General features: G+C 43.5%; 2 protein-coding genes across 2 annotated transcripts in view; one reads left to right on the plus strand and one right to left on the minus strand.

Annotated features, from left to right (window-relative positions):
• Nucleotides 1-8,150, plus strand: part of FRY (FRY microtubule binding protein) — a 193,951-nt gene extending 185,801 nt beyond the window's left edge. Inside the window, exons 60-63 of the mRNA XM_026049852.1 lie at nt 1,587-1,604; nt 4,338-4,448; nt 5,892-6,085; nt 6,690-8,150. Coding sequence (XP_025905637.1) covers nt 1,587-1,604; nt 4,338-4,448; nt 5,892-6,085; nt 6,690-6,948 — 582 coding nt within the window. The 3' untranslated portion in view covers nt 6,949-8,150. The remainder of the gene's footprint in view (nt 1-1,586; nt 1,605-4,337; nt 4,449-5,891; nt 6,086-6,689) is intronic.
• Nucleotides 8,151-10,627: 2,477 nt separating this feature from the next.
• On the minus strand, nt 10,628-12,982 carry ZAR1L (zygote arrest 1 like). Its single transcript, XM_026049844.1, has 4 exons — nt 12,401-12,982; nt 12,026-12,118; nt 11,815-11,889; nt 10,628-11,390 (listed from the first exon to the last, which is right to left on the minus strand). Exons 1-4 carry the CDS (start codon nt 12,977-12,979, stop codon nt 11,247-11,249), a joined length of 891 nt encoding a protein of 296 aa, XP_025905629.1. The 5' UTR covers nt 12,980-12,982; the 3' UTR covers nt 10,628-11,246.
• Between the last annotated feature and the right edge of the window lie 2,598 nt (nt 12,983-15,580).

Raw genomic sequence — 15,580 nt, forward strand, 5'->3', positions numbered from 1 at the left:
TGGCAAGTTAGAAATCATATATGGATTTGAATATATTTAAAAACCCAAATGAAATTTCGCAGCATGCTGAAATTCAGAGGAGCTTCAGATGCAAGCAAGTTTGGAAAACTTCAAAGCCGCATACCTGTGACTTCCCTAGAGCACAGTGGTCTGTCTCCTGTCTTCATCTTCTTGTCTTAAATTTGGCTTTGCAAAGCTTAACTTACGTGAACTGTATGCAGTCTGACAAGATAATTTTTTTTTTGGAGTAATAAGTACAGGGAAAAATGTTCAAATAATATTAAATGCACAAAATTTTACACATCAAGTATAAAGCTTACACTTCACATCAAGTGCAAACCTTAGCTTGTTGTGGTTGTATGGAAGAGTAGTGAGGCATTGAGAGAAATATTTTTCCTGCATTTTTAATAAAAAGGCCTRTGGAAAGAAGCCAGGCTGCAATACTTTGCCTATGCTGAGTTAACATTATTTAGCATTGCTGCATTTGCTGCCATTGCATTGATGGTAATGGCAATCATTTTAATAAAAATTCCAAATGTTTATTCACATCATGTGTGTATGTGCTGACATCTGGCTCTAACAGGGCAGGTGTCCTTGTGGTTTGTTGGTGGCAGCCATACGTGAGGACTCTGTTGATCTAAGACACCATGATGATATAATATACATAATATTGAAAGCTGCACTAGAAATGCACAATTGAGTGATGCAAAATTTAAGTTCTTGACAAAGTAAAGAAGTTTTCTTTTTGATGATAGAAGGGTCTTCTTTTAGATGATAGAAGTTTATTTCTGAGACATTATTCTTCTAATCATTGAAGTGCTACAGGTCTGTTAGGCATTTTATTTACTAATGCAACAGGTCTGTTGCTCCAGAACAATTCAAAAAAATAAAAATCAGTGAATCRTTACTGGTGAGAGAAAGAAACACTAATCTGTCTGAATTTACCGTGCTGCCATGGAATTGAACTAATCTGTCATTTTCCTTGGATTTTTATTTTTATTATTGTTATTATGACAGCCGTAACTTGAGTTAAATGCAGAATGTTTCCATTGACATGTGCCAAGTAATAAACCTAACAGTCACAAGTCTTATCCTGGAAATTTCATTAGCTTTATGATATCCAAAAATGGAAGTATTAATAAATAACCAAATGCTTACAAATAACAAAGTTCACTTCTGTCAATCACTTGAAAACTCTGCATAATGTTTTGATTACTTCTGTGATATTAGCTCAATAATTCCAGTATTAGAGAGCAAATTGAAATAAAGGTGTTATTTCAAGGATTTTCTACCACTTTACTGCAAGTTCCAGAAGAGGATAAACCAAACCTAATAAAYCTGAGGCTCTAACTGATGATATTTAGTCTGTTATTTACCATTAAAATTAAAGCTTAATTTTATTTAGTGAGACTGCTGTGCATGTTGTATGTGGTATTTCCAACCAGTTATCAGGTTGAGGCAAGCATTGCTAATACTGCTGACAAGTTATGCTATTAGAGATGGGCTGTGCTTCCTATTGCATGCRTTACACTGACACTATACTTTCTTTCCTTTCCTTTTTTTCCTGTGCCATGCTTGCTGTGTAGCAAATGGAATCTCTTGCAGTAAGTTGAAGTTCTTTCATATTCTTTGTCCATCTCTAGATGGACTAATGCACCCCAGTTTTACTGATTTCCCTCTAAGCATGCTTTCCTTTTTCATYATGATTTTTCTCTGTAGAAAATGTGGTTCTACATGCAGTGACTGAAATAATTTACTAAGGTGTGTTCTGTGAAATCTAAAAATACTATAAGATTCTGACATTTTTCACATGCTGTTCAGAATAGTCTTTTAAGATAACTTTTTAAATTTAAATCTTTGCTATTTAACAATTCGTGTTTTTTAGTTTGTATTTATAGAAAGCTACCATTTATAACTGATGGTTACATTTCAAATTTCTCTTTTTTAAATGTTGATGAATAGTTTCACCATTATCAGTTTCTAATACCTAGAAAGAAACAAAAATGAGTCCAGCCTCATTCTTCACACTGCCTTTAGCTTGTCTTAATTCAATTTAGCAGCCAGTGGAGTGAATTAGCAGCCAGTAAAAGTGAATTATTGCTCCTCGAGGACTAAGAAAAAAATCACGAGTGATATCCCAAGCTGTCTCTTTTTTTTTTTTTTTTTTTTTTTTTTTTTTTTAATACCGTGCCCTGGTTTTCAGTTAATTTTTAACTCCCTGACAGCTTCAGGTATATGTGTGTTTAGCTGCTAATTAGTGTTGCCAGTTCTCCAAAATTTCACCAGAGTGATTCCGATCCAGGCTGCAGGAATGCCGAGCTGTGTTCTCCAAAATTCCACCAGTTATTTCAATCCAGGCTGCAGGAATGCCGAGCTGTRTCCCCACTTGTGGCCCAGGGAGCAAGCGTGGCTGCTCGCACTGCCCCACATCCCATCCCAAGCCGATGCTGCTCCTGCGTGCCTGGCCTCRGCCCCGGCCTCTGTCCTGCCACAGCCTCCTTTAGGAGGTACCCAACCCATTCCCAGTAGGCTCCATCTTTAAAAGGTCACTTTTCATTTCAGGATGCGAAAGTTTAGCCACAAAGATGCAGACTGGTGGTGCTGTGTGGCCTCACTTCCAGACAGTGGCCTCTGGACAGGTTTATTTATCAGACTGTGTCCCCCTCATGTCCTGCTTTATATTCTCTTGGCCACGGGCACATGTGGTACCTGCTCACAAGACAGTTCTGCCCTAGCAGATCACAGATCCATTTCTGCCTTTTCCCCCCTCCTCCTCACCTTGGGCTCCTCCTCCTCCTCACTTGAGCTCCCATGGGTGGGTTTCAGCAGGTGGATGGCTCTGCCCCATCATGGTGGTGCCCTGAACTCACTGGTGGTAGCTGAGTAGTTGCTGCCSGCCTTTGCCTGACAAAATAAGTTGAAATTTGCTGAAGAACCGGGGGTTTTACCTCAGCCCCTCAGACTTGCCTCGCCTGCTAAGAAATTTTGAGAACTGGAAACACTAAAAATATGGTTCTAATTTTGACTTATTAATACAAACACATTCACTTTTATGCTGATCTACCAAAGCATATGTAAGCAAACATTTCAGTCAAATTAATGCCATGATGTTTTTAAGAGGACTTTTTCTTAATGCTGTGCTAGCATTTGCACTGACCCTCAATTCAGCAAATAGCTAAAGTACACGCTGGTAGCTTAGCATGTACAAAGTGCATTGAAGAAGCAAAGACATTAGTAGCATCCTCTTTTTTTCTTTTTCTCATATGTTTGGCATGAAACTCTGCTATAACTTCCCCAAGCAAATGGAAAGATCCATTTTGCCCATGACCCACCTGTGGTCACTGTGTCTGTGTAGAAGACAATTCAGATACGGGTCCCATGCCTGTGAGTCATTCCARCCAAAGTAATGGGAAGCTTCCTCAGTTGTACTTGTAGAAATTTGACTTATTCCATAATGTGTGAAAGGTAAAATATAGCCCCACTTGCCTACCATGCCCCACCYGTGGCACTGCTGCATGGCCCCTCCTGAGGGACACCCAGACACTAGCACCACGGGCATTAACTTGCCTTCTCTGGCACACACRGCCGTTTCATTTGACTTTGAGGCACCCAGCATCTTCCGTGTGCTGCTGCTCCTCACACTGGGAGAAACAAGTTAATATTCATAGGCAGCACCTACTTATTCCTGGGCAATATGTAGAGGCCACTTTTTTCTTTTCTTTTCTTTTCTTTTCTTTGTACACGTGCAGCACAGTCTGCCACTGTATGGCTTCATTACATGCTGGAAAACCCATGAGCTGAGGTCTAAGTTGCAGAGCTGGCATTTCTTCCTTCCTTCCCTTCCTTGGCTGGATTTTCTGTTCTCTCCCCTCATAGAAACACATAAGAGCTTTGACCCTATAGAGACATTTTGTTGCTTCTCTTTGGATTTCCATCCTCTCAGAAGAGGCCTTTGGACATTCCTGAATGCTTGAGGAGTTTAATGTCCTATATGGCAAAGCCATTTTCCCCATTCCCTGCCTCTGCTTTCCTGCTGGAAAATGACAATAATGAAGCTAACCTATATAAACTGCTTGGAGATCAATGCTSACAAGTACTACATTTTGATTTTGATTTTCAATACTGTGTATGACCCACCTGCAGAAGAAATAGCTTATTACCTGTTTTCTGAGTAATATATAGTGTATGTAGCGTATATKATCTTAAATTAGTAACATAATGTCTTTTTGATGGAGAACTAATAATTTATATCTCAAATGTATTTTATTATCTATTCAAAGATATCCCACATCACTATTCTTTATTAATTATTTATTCTTCTGTAAATTTTTCCTTAGCAACTGGAACTGTGTCAGAGATTATATAAACTCCACTTCCAGCTGCTGTTGCTTTTTCAATCCTACTGTAAACTTATCGGGCAGGTGCATGAAGTCAGCTCCATGCCAGAGGTACGTAAGAAGTGCGACAGTCTTCTACTGAAAAGTCACTTTACCATCTTATTATTTTTCTTTCTGTACTGGTGATTGACACCAAAAATTTCAGTTTCACCCTAGATACAAGTCGGCAAATAAAATAATTCAAAACACCAGCATCTTTGTTAAAATATAGTTGAGACACTATTTTGAGGGAATTGTTTGATTTGACCCAGATAGGTGAGCTTTTTTAGATATATCTACACATCTTTCTTACAAAAATACCTCACAACAGCAATGTTGTAAAGCAAATTTATTTTAGAAATTGCAGAAAATTTGTGCTACTTTGAAAAATGCATCTTTGCACTGTAAATTGCATAATCATCACATAAGAAAATACTTTAAATAAGTTACATTCCCATATGTATTTATTTTCCTGGTAAAATGTGTAGTTAAAAATACAGAGGGAGCAAATTATTTTACTTTGATCATGGACATAAAACAAGATTTCCAACTATAAARTGTATTTTATAGCGCTTTGCAGTGGTCTGCAGATTCTTTAGCAAGTAAAAATGTTTTGTTTCATTGGAAGTGTTGTATACGGCACAAGGAGTTTGAACACATTATATTTTAAGTTGCTGTCCTGAAAGCTGTCTTGCATTATGACTAGAATGTTCCCTTTTCAGAGAAGACAGGAATTTCGTGTTAAGAGTAGCCTAAATAGAATGTCTTATAAATATTTTGTGTTCCTTATTAGAAGATTGATTTCTTTAGCAATATGTGACAGTTATTGTTTTGTTTGTGTGACAGTATCATTTGTTAGAAGTGGCACTGTATGCAGAACAGGGGAGCAACAGTAGGAGCTCTTGCACCATGAAAATAGCATATTTTGCTGGACTATTATTTAAAGTATTGTTTAAAGGAAATGACTGTTAGAGCGTGTCACAGTGGTATGTTTTTCTTAAACGTATATGTACATTAACTGGTAGATCTTAAAAAAAACCCTCATTTATGAATTCTTTATCAGTCTAATGCCATCTTAACTTCTCAGCCTAATAAAGGTTGCACAATTGCAACCCATCTGTTAATCATATCAGATCCTGCATGTGTTCTGTAAATAAATAACATCTTTGCTGCTCGCAGAAGTAAATGTTGTTTTCTTAAACTTTTCCACGGTTACCCAGAAACAGTAGCAAGATTGAAAAAAAAAACAAAGATCGTTTAGAAAAATAAAAGATTGCACTCTGGCATGCTAGCCAGCCAAAATTATAGTATAGAATGAGAGAAAACAAAGAGATTAAAAAAGAATGTTGTTTGTGTGTTCATTGCACTGTACAGGCAATAGGAGTCAAGAGATACCTTAAAAAGGAGTCTTATCCAAGTAATATGTATATCTGGTTAAATAATAAGGCTGGAAATGCACTACTGCATTGATAAGTGTAAAAACCTATCATCTCACATGTTTTTTCCTTGGAACAGCTGTTAAATATGTCGAGAGAACTGAGYGAGTTGAAGAAAAATCTCAAGGATGCCACTGCTGCCATTGCAGCCGAGCCTCTGAGCGTGGAGTCGGAGCCCACATTCAACTCTACAGAAGCAGCTATTCAGTCCATGCTGGAGTGTCTGAAAAACAACGAACTTGTTAAAGCTGTGCGACAAATAAGGGAATGCAGGCAAGTTCTACTGCATGGTTGACACTGGGCTTCCATGTTATTGGAAGAGCATGCGTTGTTTATCTTCCAAAGCTTGTCCTAAACCTAATGTGTTGACTTGTCAGAGGTGGTCAGTTGTAAATTGATATTAACTCCTGATACGAACTCTGGCATTGGTATTAAGTCTTGCTAGGGTGTCCATAAATAAAGATACCAAATCAGTAATATAAACATACAGGTATATAATACCTATAATGTTCAATTGTATCACTTAGATCAAAAGTAAGATCTAAGACTCTCGAGAATCTCTTTATAGAACTAGCCCCTTATCAAAGGCACATCATTGACATCAGCTAACATTCAGCCCAGTTTCTCTTTCACTTATTTGAATGATTTTCTTAAGCYCTTTTTAGAAAATAGGAATTGCTCATTTCTGTGATTTCAGTAACCAATCTTTAGAGTCTGACTAACTCCGAAGGAGTTAGAGGAGCAGCCTAAAACAGTGAGTTGCTGWAAGCTTATAAACATGTGCAAGTCATTTTGCCTTTTAGAGTTCTGTCACCTCGTTCAGCCTGTGCCAATAACTCCCTAACGGTATGCACATTGTTTTCCTGTTTGATTGCAGGATTTTGTGGCCCAATGATATCTTTGGAAGTAGCTCTGATGATGAAGTCCAGACCCTACTGAACATTTACTTCCGGCACCAAACCTTGGGCCAGACTGGCACCTATGCACTGGTGGGCTCCAACCAGAGCCTGACTGAAATCTGTACCAAATTAATGGAACTCAATATCGAGATCCGTGACATGATTCGCAGAGCTCAGAGTTACCGGGTCATCAATACTTTTCTTCCAGAGTCCAGCGTTTCYGGCACAAGTCTCTGACAGGACTCGTGGCTCCCCTTCCAGGCTGGGAGTGCTGCCCTGCTGGAGTGAGGTGGCTCAGTGTCTTCTCGGCCTTACAAAGGTTTGGTCAAACTGCACTCACTCTTGTTACCTTTAGGATTTCTTCTAAAAAGATATGGGCAGAACGTCGAACGTGTAGCAATACTGTCAGGACAAAGGTAGCGTAGAGCACCCAGGACAGCATCCTTTGTTCTCTGTTGCACAAAAACCAGTTAGCATTTCACTGAGCAACTGCAACTCACTACTGAAGAAGTGACTTCCRTTGCATACCAAAGCCTACTACACTGAACAGTACTTCCTTTATAGCAAATTGACTTTAGGTTGGCAAGAGTGCAATGTTTCCTTCACAAAATAATATTTTTTGTTAAAAAGCCTTGTACATTTTTTCCTTTTTTTCTCTGTTTTTTTTTTCTGATTGAGTGAGAGATGGGCAGAATGAAGCTGGCCAAAGAATCTCGCGAACTTGTTGGTCAAAAGCTGAGAGCCTGTGTATGTGAAGCAAATTGTAAATGGACTCCAGTGTACACTGTAATTTGAATATGATTGCTGTATCTTAAAACAACGAGCTGCTATGAAGTACATTTCCTAATGTTACTAGGCTACTGTCTCCGAAGGTACTGGATCATATTGYAGAGGTCTGTTCTTAGGCCCCCGAGTATCATGAATGGTCTTGGTAGATTTTCTTTTTTTCTTCTTTTTTTTTTTTAAAGGACCTTGGCTGCTTTTTACTAGAGGGTTGCTTTTATGAATATATTTATACTATTAAAGGATGGTTGATCTAATTTAACTTGCCATTTTGTAGGAGAAAGCCCCATCACAGAGTCAAATCTTTTGAACTGTTATGCATGCCTATTTTTATTTAATATAAATTTGGAGTATAAAAAGTAAAAATATTAACGTGAAATGCAAGTTCTCATGTTAAGTTTCTTTAAAGAAATGTCTTATTTTATTTGCAATGTATATATAAAGTCATATCTGTATGTTTTTTTTCTTACATTTAACTGCTGTCCAGTGTTAAATGTATGCATGTAAATCTGTTGCACATCTGAGACACTTTTATTCTGACAACTATGTAACTTATTCACTCTGTAAATACACTTACCGGTTTTGTGAGGTAACTTGGTTGATATTTGGATCAGTAAATCCATTTAACTAAAATATAAAGTCGTATATAATCACAACAGAGGATGTGCAAGTTGTGCAGATCTTGTTCTCGTCTGTCAATGACATCAGTGATCACCAGCTCCTAAAGGACAACTTTTTCGTGCTTCATGGTGGAACGGGTCACTACATGGGGGGAGACCAATGAGAAGCATAAGAATTTCTTTGTCAGGCTGTAGTTGCAGCTCAACTGGGAAGCGTAAATTTTACTTRAAAAGCAGCTTAATAATTCAAAAGTAAAATTCAAAATGCAAACTAAGATTTGTTTATGTTAAAAATGTCCTCGTGCTGCTATTCGTTCCATAGTTCTGCTCTAACTTTTTTCAGTGACTAACATTAAAAGAAAAGCCATCCTGCCATATCAGCTTAGGCTCTGAGAATCAGACAAGGCCTTTTCCCCCCGTGCCTTTTTCAGCATGCTTCTTGATACATAAAATGGGGTTGAATCCATCCCTTGTAGAGGTATTTTGATTTTGCAGTCAGTCCACTGAGCCCTGCAGCCAGTTGTAGTGGCAGTATGAAATACATGCAGGCCAAATCTGTTAAAAAAAAAAAAGTGCCTGTTCATCACACGCTTTTCTGTGTAAAATGATCAGCAATGGTTAGAGAAATCTTCAAGTTTCAGTTACATTTTTCACTGTCCAGAACTGTAATTGGGGCAATCTGCAGAAAATCTATTGTTTGGTGAGATCTGCATTATCACTTTCCAAAATCATGGTGATCATCAAAAGCAAATTCAAGTTGGAAGGAGCTTCAGGAGATTATCTAGCCCAGCCTCGTGCTGGAGGCAGGGCCAGATGTGAGATCAGAACCGATTGCTCAAGGCTTTTATCCGGTCAGATCTTGAAAATATTTGAGGATGGAGATTGCAGAAGCTCCCTGGACAGCATGTTCCACCACTTGCCTGTGTGGGAAGAGTTCCTCAGAAGCTGGAAGTTGGGCTGACCAGATTGTAGTTTCTTGAGTTGATTGTTTGGCCTTTTTGGAAGGAAGAAGTTTGCAACATTTGCCCTTCTGCAGTTATTGGAGACCTCCCCTGGTTTTCCAGTGCTTCTAGGTGAGATTGGCCTCACACAGACCTCAGGCAGTTCTCTYGGTTAAGAGTTGGAATTAGGACGGGATGTGAAGGTTTATGAGACAGGCTTGTGGAAGTGCAGCAGCTACAGAAGGCAGCCTAAGTAAAATGTGGGTCTGCTGCTCAGTGGGGCAGGGACCAGCATCCCAAAGGGCTTGGAAAAGGCTGCAGTGCACAGCGAGGAGRGTTGTCCTGGTGTTCATTGGTGAGGTTGTCCCCCAGATCCCTRGGGCTGCAAACAGTGTCTGTGGGAGGTATCCATGTTGCTCACAGGAGAAAACAGACTTAAGGTCCCCTTCAGCCAACTGAACGTAACGAGTCCCTGGGATGGGGCTTGTGAGCCAAGGGAACTGTTAATGCCTTTGCAAAGCCACCAACTATCATCTTTGAAAGCTGTGGAGACCAAGGGAGGCTTCTGATGAYCAAAAAGGGCAAATGAAATGATCGTCCTCAAGGAGGGCAAGAGAGGGTCTCAGGAACCACAGACCAGGCAGCTCTGCTCAGTCCCTAGGAAGGCTACGGAGTGAAACTGCCTGGAAGCCATTTCCAGAGACAGASAGAGGAAAGTGGGAACAGCCAGCAGGGCTTTTCTGAGAGGAAGTTGTACCTGATTGCCTGGTATAGTGAGATAGTTCAGTGGGTACTGGGAGAAAGTGGATTTATTTTCCTTGCCCTTCAACATGGCCTGTGCCAAAACTGTTGAGATACCTACTGGATAAGGCAGCTGGAAAACTGGCCGGGCAACTGTACAAATTCCAGCCGGCAGGTGGTTACTAGGAGCATTTTGGAGTCTACATTCTATAATACCCTTATTGAGGCACATGGTGGGACAGAGCGCCTTCTAAGCAAGTTTGCAGGAAAGGTGGGACACTCGATAGACTGGGAGAGTARGGCTGCAACTCAGGGGGACCTCAACAGGCTAGAGAAATGGACTAACAGGAATCCCATCAGGTTCAACCAAGGAAAACACAAAGTTGAAACTCAAAATAGGAATGCATCAGGATGCTGAGCACCAACGGCATGGAAAGCAGCTCTGTGGAAAARAATATGAGATTTTGGTGAACAAGCTGAACATAAGTCAGTGCATCCTAACATAAGTTAGTGCATCCTTGAAGTCAAGGCAGCCACCTGCATCCCAGGCAGGATTGGGATTATTGCCAGCAGGTCTAGGGAAATCACATTGCCCTTTTACTCAAAGCTCATGAGACCAMACCTAGAACAGCATGGAGTTTCAGATTCTTAGTACAGGAAGGATGATMGACAGAGTGGATCAAGACCTGCTTAGGGCTACCAAAATGTGGATCAGGGCTGGAGAAAATGACACTCCAGGAATGGCTGAAGGAAGTGTTTAGTGCTAAGGAAAGACCTCTCTGCTGACTCCTTCCCACATACTCCTAGTCAGACTCCAGAGCAAGAACCTGAAGCCAGAGCTTTGAAGGTGCAGCAGTCACAACACAGAAAGCTCTAGGAGATAAAGGAAAAGCTTTCATCAGGAGAGTCTGCAAAGAGTGGCAGTGGTTGCAGAGACACTACCTCCTTCCCCTCCTTAGAGAGGGGCAGGACTCAGAGGGACAAGGCCCTGAGGAGCGTTAGGTAATCAGCACTGCAGAGCTCCTGGGGTTCTGCGAYTCCTCACACTTACAACAAATGGAACTAGGAAATAAACTCTATATATAATGTGAAGGAGGTTAAGTAGAAGAGGAACAAGTGTATCTGATGAAGCTGAGGACCACATTCATTTCATGATGCTCCTCAAAGCTTCTGTGCAAAGCTGCCTTGCATTTTCAGCCTTGTACAAGYAGTTACAGCTGTTCTATTCCTTCTGGATCTATTTCTCTGTGCAGCACAGTAAGGTGAAACTAAGTGGTRACAAATCAGTGCAAACATTTATTGAACTTTATTTACAGCCTATATACAGTAAAGTTAAATATTTTATAAATAATACAAAAGACTCAATCCATTATCCAATGCCAGGTCAAAAGCCTAAAGTCAAATCACTGCAAAGAACTGACRAAGTGCAGAGCTGAGGCTGGCAGGAGGCTCAGACGATGTATTTGAAGCTGTAGGTGTTGTCACAGGACAGCCTCTTGCCTTTGCAGCGGCCACAGAGCTCTTGGCGATGAGGCCTCTTCAGATCAATGTGTCTTTTCTTCTGGGGGCAGGAACAACGTGTCTTTGAACAGGTCTTAAGAAAGAAGACACTTTATTACTGGCACATAAAAGGTGACCGTTTCATGTCAGTTTGACACTTGGCTTCCCCTTAACCACAACAAAGCATTTGACCCAATATGCTCAAAAAAGCTTCTCACTGCATTAAACTGCAAGTTTCTTATCTAGAAGCTCAAAACCCTAATGTGCTAAAGCACTAACCCCTACATGTCATTAGGTTTGGCATTATAAGACTGCTGATAAGAAGCATTTGCTAAAAGTAGCCTTAGCATTAGGCTATTCCCAAATAACGCTTCATAATAGYGAGATGGAAGCAGACTCAGGCACTGTTTTCTTCCAAATGAAGATCAACATCACTTGCAGCAATAGTAAACTACTCAAGTCCACATTAGAAGATAGAGAGCTCGAGCAGGCTCCCCAGGGACCYGCATCCAACTCACCTGGCATTGGATAGCTTCCACTCTATAGGGATTGAAGCCCTTTTGGCACTTGCGACAGAGCTGCTTGAAGTATACCTAAAACCAGAGCTCAGTTACTATAGGGACTTACTCAGGACACAGGACACTAAGCTCACACCAGAGCACCAACTCAGCACAGCCTCATAGCCACTCTTGCAGGCCTCAGAAGCGAGGCCATGCTCGTTTTAGCTACCTTGTTGCTTCCAGAAATGCACCAGACATAGGCGCTCTCCCATCTGGTTTTGCAGTCCTTGCAGTGGAAATAGCCGTACTTCTGCTCCAGGAACTGTCAGGAAGAAGGACATGGAGCGTCACAACAGCCCAGGCCCAGCTCCCTCCTTACACCACCCACTGTCGCTGGGAGGAGGCCCCCACCACAGGAGAGCCCCACAGGAATGGCCATCCCTAAGGACAGGGGACATGGACCTGAGGGGGAGGTCCAGCTGGGGAGCACCCTGCCCTCTCCCCCTGGGGACCCACATTCCTTGCAGCCCCRCTCGAGCTGCCCCTGTGCCCAGCAGGGGACATTCCAGTCCCTCGGGCAGCCCAGTGCTCCAGTGCTGCACACCTGGAAGGCGGCCGCCCGCCTGGGGGCTGCAGCCTCCTCCTGCGGCGCCTCCGCTCGCTCCTCAGGCTGTGGGGCAGCCTCCACCGCCTCCTCCTCTGGCTTCCCGCTCTCATTCTGGGCCTTGTGCTCCTCGGCGACGGCGCCCGCTGCTGCCGGGCCCTTCTCCTGGGCAGCCTCAGGGAGCGCGAAGAGGCGGCGGTCGAGCACGGGCGAGTAGAGCGCGAGGGGCCGGGCGGCAGCGGCGGCGGGGCGGCCGTGGGGCAGCGTGCGGGGCCCCAGCGAGCACTGCACGGCGGCATCGGCGCGCGCGTTCACCTGCACGCCCACGTCGCGCGTGTTGGCGCGGCGCAGGCGCGGCGTCAGCCCCGGGCTCACCTGCGACAGCAGGGCCTTGAGCTGCGCCCGCCGCTGGCTGTCGAGGCGCTCGGCGGGCAGCGGCGGCGCCCCGAGCCAGGGGCCGAGGCCGCCGCTCTTGCTCTGCTTCCAGCTGGGCTGCTTGAGCAGCGGCTCCCGGCTCGCCGCCACAGCACCCCTGAAGCCCTGGTAGGCGCTGAAGGGGGGATAGACAAACCCCTCCATGGCTGCACCCAGAGGAGAGTCAGCCCTGCCTGCCGCCCTGCCCTCCTTTATCTGCCTGTTAATTGTTGCTAATTGATGGGGAGCTGGGCCTGGGCCAGGTGGGCTCGGCCAGGCGCTGATTGCAGCCCCTGCTCCCCTCGGCTCCCGGCTGCTCGCAGAGCCAGCCCAGGGCTGGACGGGATTTCATGCATGGAAACCTCAGGGCACGGGTCTGCAACAGGCCAGCCTGGCCCGGGAAAAGATGGAATATGCTTCTGCTTGTACAGCACTCCAGGGGAAAAACAGTCACACACGGATAAGTGAGTTAATACCTGTGTAATAACTAAAATTATACAAGTAAAAGCTTTTATATATCAGACCAATAGCCCATCTTCCATAATTACAGCACTTCAGGTATGTCATTTCTGCAGTAATATTGTTAAAGTCACATAATTAACTCATGTAGGCCATGTGTGTGGGTCTATAGAGATAGCTGAGTCCCCAAATCCCTGGACTTTCTGAAATTAAATATTCTCTTTGGGTGGCTCTTCATGACAGAGAATGGTTGGCAAATACCTCCTTCAGCTTCTAATGCTGAGCCTAGAATAACTGCCATGTATCGAAACCTATTCAACGTTTCAACAAAACAATTAAAGTCATCAGTTCTAGACAATAGGTATTTTAAAATTTGAAATAAACTATTTAATAGGAATGCATCTAATACAAATATCCTGCCTGTCATGAAATAGTTAAAAGCCCACCACAGTGGAAAAAGGCACCTAAAAGCGAACTCCAGTTTGGAAACGCTATAGAATTCTTAACTGTTATCAGTTTGTTAAAGCACAGCATTGTTGGAAAATCAAAAGCCAGCGCTTTCTAAAAAGCAGTGAGTTTTATAAGAGCTATACAAGCATTATAAAAATCCATGGGTCAGCAAGGTCAAGGCYAGAGAAGAACCAGTAGAGATGATATCTTTAAACCTTCTCAACCTGCTTGAAAAAAAAATCTTTCAAGTGTCTGATATAATTATTGGTCAGAAAAAAAAAAACCCAAAATGATATAAGATACAGGAAATTCTTGAAGTACATGGTCAAGATTCATCCCAGTTAATAGCAAGACCCTCCAGTCTGATTTTCCAGGGTTTCTCCTCCCCACACTGTTGACATCTTTGGTGTCCCACGGACAGGTGGGTGCTTGGACCTCCTGGGTCCGAGTCGCCACCGAGCAGACATGGCTTAATCCTTCTGTGCCCTGTGAGAACGGTGCCAGCCACAGCCATGCCAAGTGTCACCTCGCCTTCCTCTGGACTTGTCACTCACAGGACCACCAGATCTCTAGCGGATGCACCTCCAGGCTACAGCAATCCCATGTGAGGGCCCTGGGGTTTCTTGACATTGGGGGAGTGCTCCAGAGCAAACTCAACCAGTATGGGCTGCACCGTGCTGTGTCCCACACTTGCTGATGTGGTGCATGTCAGGCTGAAAAACAACGCACAGATTAACTTATTAGGATGTCTTAGCAATGGGATGGAGAATCAAATGGAGATGATCTGTCTTCATGCACTACAGTGCCTTCTGCTTAGCCATGCAGCTTCTGCTATAATCATCAGTCAAGTGTCAGGCAAGTGTGAGGAAAACATCTTCACTGTGAGCGTGACCATGCACTGGCACAGGTTGCCCAGAGAGGTTGTGGGTCTCCTTCTCTGGAGATGTTCAAAACCCATCTGGACACAAYCCTGTGCAAAGTGCTCTAGATGACCTTCCTTGTGCGGGAGGGTTGGACTGAATCATCCCAGAGATCCCTTCCAACCACAACCATTCTGTGATTCTCTGAAAATCTGACTGGACATGTATAGGGAGGTTAATAATACTTGCTTTTATAGCAATATGTTTGGAAGGGATGTAAAATCTCACTGTTGAAGGCCTAAAAAAAAATCTTAAAAAGATTAGTTGGAGACTTTCTGAGCAATGATACACCACCATGGCACTAGTGTGTGCTGTGAGACTTCCAGAGCCTTTCCTTGGGACAAGGACATTGCCTGCTGTGCAAGCTGGAATATGTGGACTTGGAACGTGGTGCTGCGTTTCTCCCCTGTCGGGGTGTGTAAGTGGTGACTGATATTTGGGTGGGAGTATGCGGGTTGTGAGATCTCTCCAACACTAAGCAAGTGTTCCAGTTCTGGGCTCCCCAGTACAAGAGGGATGCGGAGCTGCTGGAGAGAGTCCAGCGCAGGGCTACGAGGATGATCAGGGGCCTGGAACATCTGCCCTATGAGCAAAGGCTGAGGGAGCTGGGCCTGTTCAGCCTGGAGAAGAGGAGGCTGAGGGGGGACCTGATCAGCGTGTATAAATACCTCAAGGGAGGCAGTGAGGAGGAGGGGGGCGGCCTCTTTTCAGTGGTGGGCAGGGATAGGACTAGAGGAAATGGCTTCAAACTGAAGCATCGGAAGTTCCACAGGAACTTAAGGAAGCATTTCTTCACTGTGAGGGTGCCAGAGCACTGGAACAGGCTGCCCAGAGAGGTTGTGGAGTCTCCTTCTCTGGAGATCTTTAAAACCCGCTTGAATGCAGCCCTGTGCCACGTGCTCTAGGTGACCCTGCGTGAGCAGGGGGGTTGGACTCG

This window comes from Nothoprocta perdicaria, unplaced genomic scaffold, assembly GCF_003342845.1.
Source record: "Nothoprocta perdicaria isolate Ctin4 unplaced genomic scaffold, notPer1 scaffold_62, whole genome shotgun sequence".
Classification (NCBI taxonomy): domain Eukaryota; kingdom Metazoa; phylum Chordata; class Aves; order Tinamiformes; family Tinamidae; genus Nothoprocta; species Nothoprocta perdicaria.

Coding starts and splice junctions, on each gene's coding strand:
- ZAR1L (XM_026049844.1), bottom strand. CDS start 12,979: ATGGAGGGGTTTGTCTATCCCCCCTTCAGCGCCTACCAGGGCTTCAGG. Junction 12,119..12,400: donor GGCGGGCGGCCGCCTTCCAG/GTGTGCAGCACT, acceptor TCTTCCTGACAG/TTCCTGGAGCAGAAGTACGG. Junction 11,391..11,814: donor TGGAAGCTATCCAATGCCAG/GTGAGTTGGATG, acceptor TTCTTTCTTAAG/ACCTGTTCAAAGACACGTTG.